Source organism: Papaver somniferum, chromosome 5 (assembly GCF_003573695.1).
Source record: "Papaver somniferum cultivar HN1 chromosome 5, ASM357369v1, whole genome shotgun sequence".
NCBI lineage: Eukaryota > Viridiplantae > Streptophyta > Magnoliopsida > Ranunculales > Papaveraceae > Papaver > Papaver somniferum.
The window spans coordinates 146277623-146280669 of NC_039362.1; the positions used below are offsets into that span (position 1 = coordinate 146277623).

At 29.7% G+C, this 3047-nt stretch overlaps 1 protein-coding gene across 1 annotated transcript; it reads left to right on the forward strand.

Moving 5' to 3' along the window:
- Window positions 1–488: 488 nt before the first annotated feature.
- Window positions 489–1570, forward strand: LOC113277943. The gene is made up of 2 exons (XM_026526906.1): window positions 489–794; window positions 883–1570. The coding sequence occupies exons 1-2, from the start codon at window positions 718–720 to the stop codon at window positions 1403–1405; spliced, it is 600 nt and encodes a 199-aa protein (XP_026382691.1). The 5' UTR covers window positions 489–717; the 3' UTR covers window positions 1406–1570.
- The last annotated feature ends 1477 nt before the right edge of the window (window positions 1571–3047 follow it).

Genomic DNA, 3047 nt, shown 5'->3' on the forward strand with positions numbered 1-3047 from the left:
GGAACCGCGCATATAACCCTTGGCTTTGATTCCTGCAATTGGTAAAATAAAAACATTAGAAACACATGTATCTTTTCTTTAACCTCCCAAACAAAATGAATCGTCTATAGGAAAAATCAGTTTAATAACCAATTGCAACTAGGGTTTTGAAACGTATTTAGAAAACCCTTAAAAATAAGTAAAAACATATGTTATTTCGCAAAATAAGAGATGTGGGTTGTAAGTAGAATACCCTTTAAGAAAAGAGTTTATAAAATCAGAAAGTTGAAAAGTTTACTCTGGGTTTAGATGCATAGTTCGGTTGAGCCTTTGGATAATAACTATCAATATACAAAGAAAAAGATAGATTAACAACTTTTATGAAATTTGTAGCCTCAGGTTATTCTCTATGAATAGTTATCATTTGATGGTTTTCATTTGTTCTGGTTAGACTTTTTTATTTTATTTTATTGTTTCTTGTAGTCTTAAATCCTAAAGATCTCCTCTTTTCCTTTTGCAGCATCCATGTAATGGATAAGCAAGTCTAAAAATCTCAACCTAAAACTTTTTCCTATTCTTTCTTTCTAATCTTATTGATGATTATGCAAGTTTCTTCCACCCCCCTCAATTTCTAGTATTAATCCTAATGATTAATCTGAAACACATAATTTATGCAAGTTTAATCTCCTCCAGCTTCAAGATTTGGATTCAATCTCAACAAATCTAATCGTTCGGTACATGACAGATCAGACATTGATCCAAGGAATCAGATCTCTTGAGGCACTAGATTTGACTAACAAGATTAATCGCCATTAGTAACCACATAAACTTATGAAATATTATTAAACTTTTATTTTTCTTTATATAACATTTAATACTAATATTTATTTTCATGATTATCAGTGTTCGTGATCATCTTGTCTTGTCCTGTTCGCAACAAGAACATCTAAAGGATCCATTGAGAGAACAATTCGTTGAGAAACCTACCAGATTTTTGGAGCACCCATTTTTTTGGGACTCCAAAAAATCATTGGATTTTCTCCATGTTGTTGGTGAATACCTTGATAAGGTGTACCATAGCAAGGCTTATGATTTCAAGCCATTGCATCCTGTGAGCCGTCGAGTTAATGCTTTTATCCATGATTTAAACAAGCTAAACGTAACTGGTTGGAGGGATGAATTACCTAATTGTATTCTAGTGCGAGGTGCAAAGAGCCGGAGATTTCATAACCCTCATCACAGAGGTGCTACGATTGGCTTAATCTCATGCGTTAGAAACTGTGAAACCTATTGGGATCAGTTTAATGTTGACGATCTGGTAATAATTATGAAGTTTTTATATACTTTACTAGGTATCACCTCGGCTTACGGCCGAGGCTCAACCTCTTCATTTGATTTGTGTTATATGACCTTTTTGTTTATCTAGCATGTCGGTTTTCTTTAGAAAAAACAAATTAAACATCATGATTTTTAATTTTTCCCTATGGTGTATGAAAATAGTATGCTAGGTTTTGTTTAGATAAAACAAATTAAACATCTCATCTTTTAATTTTTCCGTTATGGTGTATGAATATTAGTACATTTGGGTAAATATAACATTGGACCCCATAAAAATAAGAACATATAGAGTTTCACTTGGAAAATTAACGGTTAGTTTTAATACATTTGGGTAAAACAACACATGTAAGTAATATGATAAACAAATATTTATCTGGAAATGTTCATAGTATTCATAAGATTTCTACTTCTTTTGTTATGTGTGTAAAAGTTAATGCATATTTGGTATAATTTTCAAAAAAGACTTTCAAAAATCATTTTATATTGTTTTTTAAAACATATCGTTTTTTCTTGTTTTCATTTTCCATTAGATTTGAAAATATTTTATGGTGTGAAATTTTAAAAACTGTATTGGAAAATATATTTTCTAAGAACAAAACTTAGTTATAAATTATAACCAACAACAGTCCATACTTGCTAACTCCATCAAATACTTCAAAACTGATTATAGATTCTGTATAATTAGTGGATCCAATGCAAGATTAATTTTTTTATAACTATTAATTTTTAATATCCTTTCGGTCATTTTACCAAACAGTTCATGCGCATTACAAATCTTCTATTTATTTAGTCACAAAGGTGATTGTTATAATATTATGATCGTAATGTCTCTTAAAAATCTCACAAAACTAATAAAACTCATAATCAATTTGACTTAATTCGCAACAACAACTGAGCAATATGGTATATGAAACTATTCTGGGTTTAATTCCCTTATTAGTTTCATCCTCGCATATAACATGAAAACAAAGGAACAACATCTTATTTTGGAAAATTTAAGTGAATAAAAGATTGAATGTTTGAATTGAGAAATTAACCATGCAATAGAGTTTTGAAGAGATCCTACCTCCAACTATTTTACCATAGCTCATACCTTTCATTTGAAAGAAGAAAGGGAAAAAAACCCAGAGAAAATGATAATACGTTGTTTTCATTTTTTTTGTTTTTAAAACCTGAAAATACTGGAGAAAAGTTTTCAGGAAACATGTTTAGCAAACATGTTTCATTCTGTTTTCCGTTTTAAAAATAGAAAACGGTTTTTAAAAGCCATATAAAATATAGCCTTAGGTTTTTTTTGTCACAGTTCTTATAAATCGTGTTAGTCATAAATGTTGACTAATAAACATACTTCAAAATTTTGGTTCACAGTTTGATAAATGTTCAAAAAATTTGTATCAACTTTATTAAACGAACTTGTACCACTATATATCATGAACAGTCTAAAGGGAACCAAAAAAAGTTAAGGTATGTCATTAGAAAATAACACCAAACTAAGCCGTAAAGCAACTACAAAACACTATCAGAACAAAATATAATAATTGGGAGGTTGTCTTCTAACATCAGTAAAACACACTTATAGATCCATTTCTTCGCAAATTTAAAATATAAATGTAATTATTGTCGGTGATACAAATATTTTGCATCAAACATAATTGACTTATCAAAAGAGTACGCCTTCTATTTCGTCTTGACATAACTAACGATGCTTGATTGAAATCAAGTTGATTTGT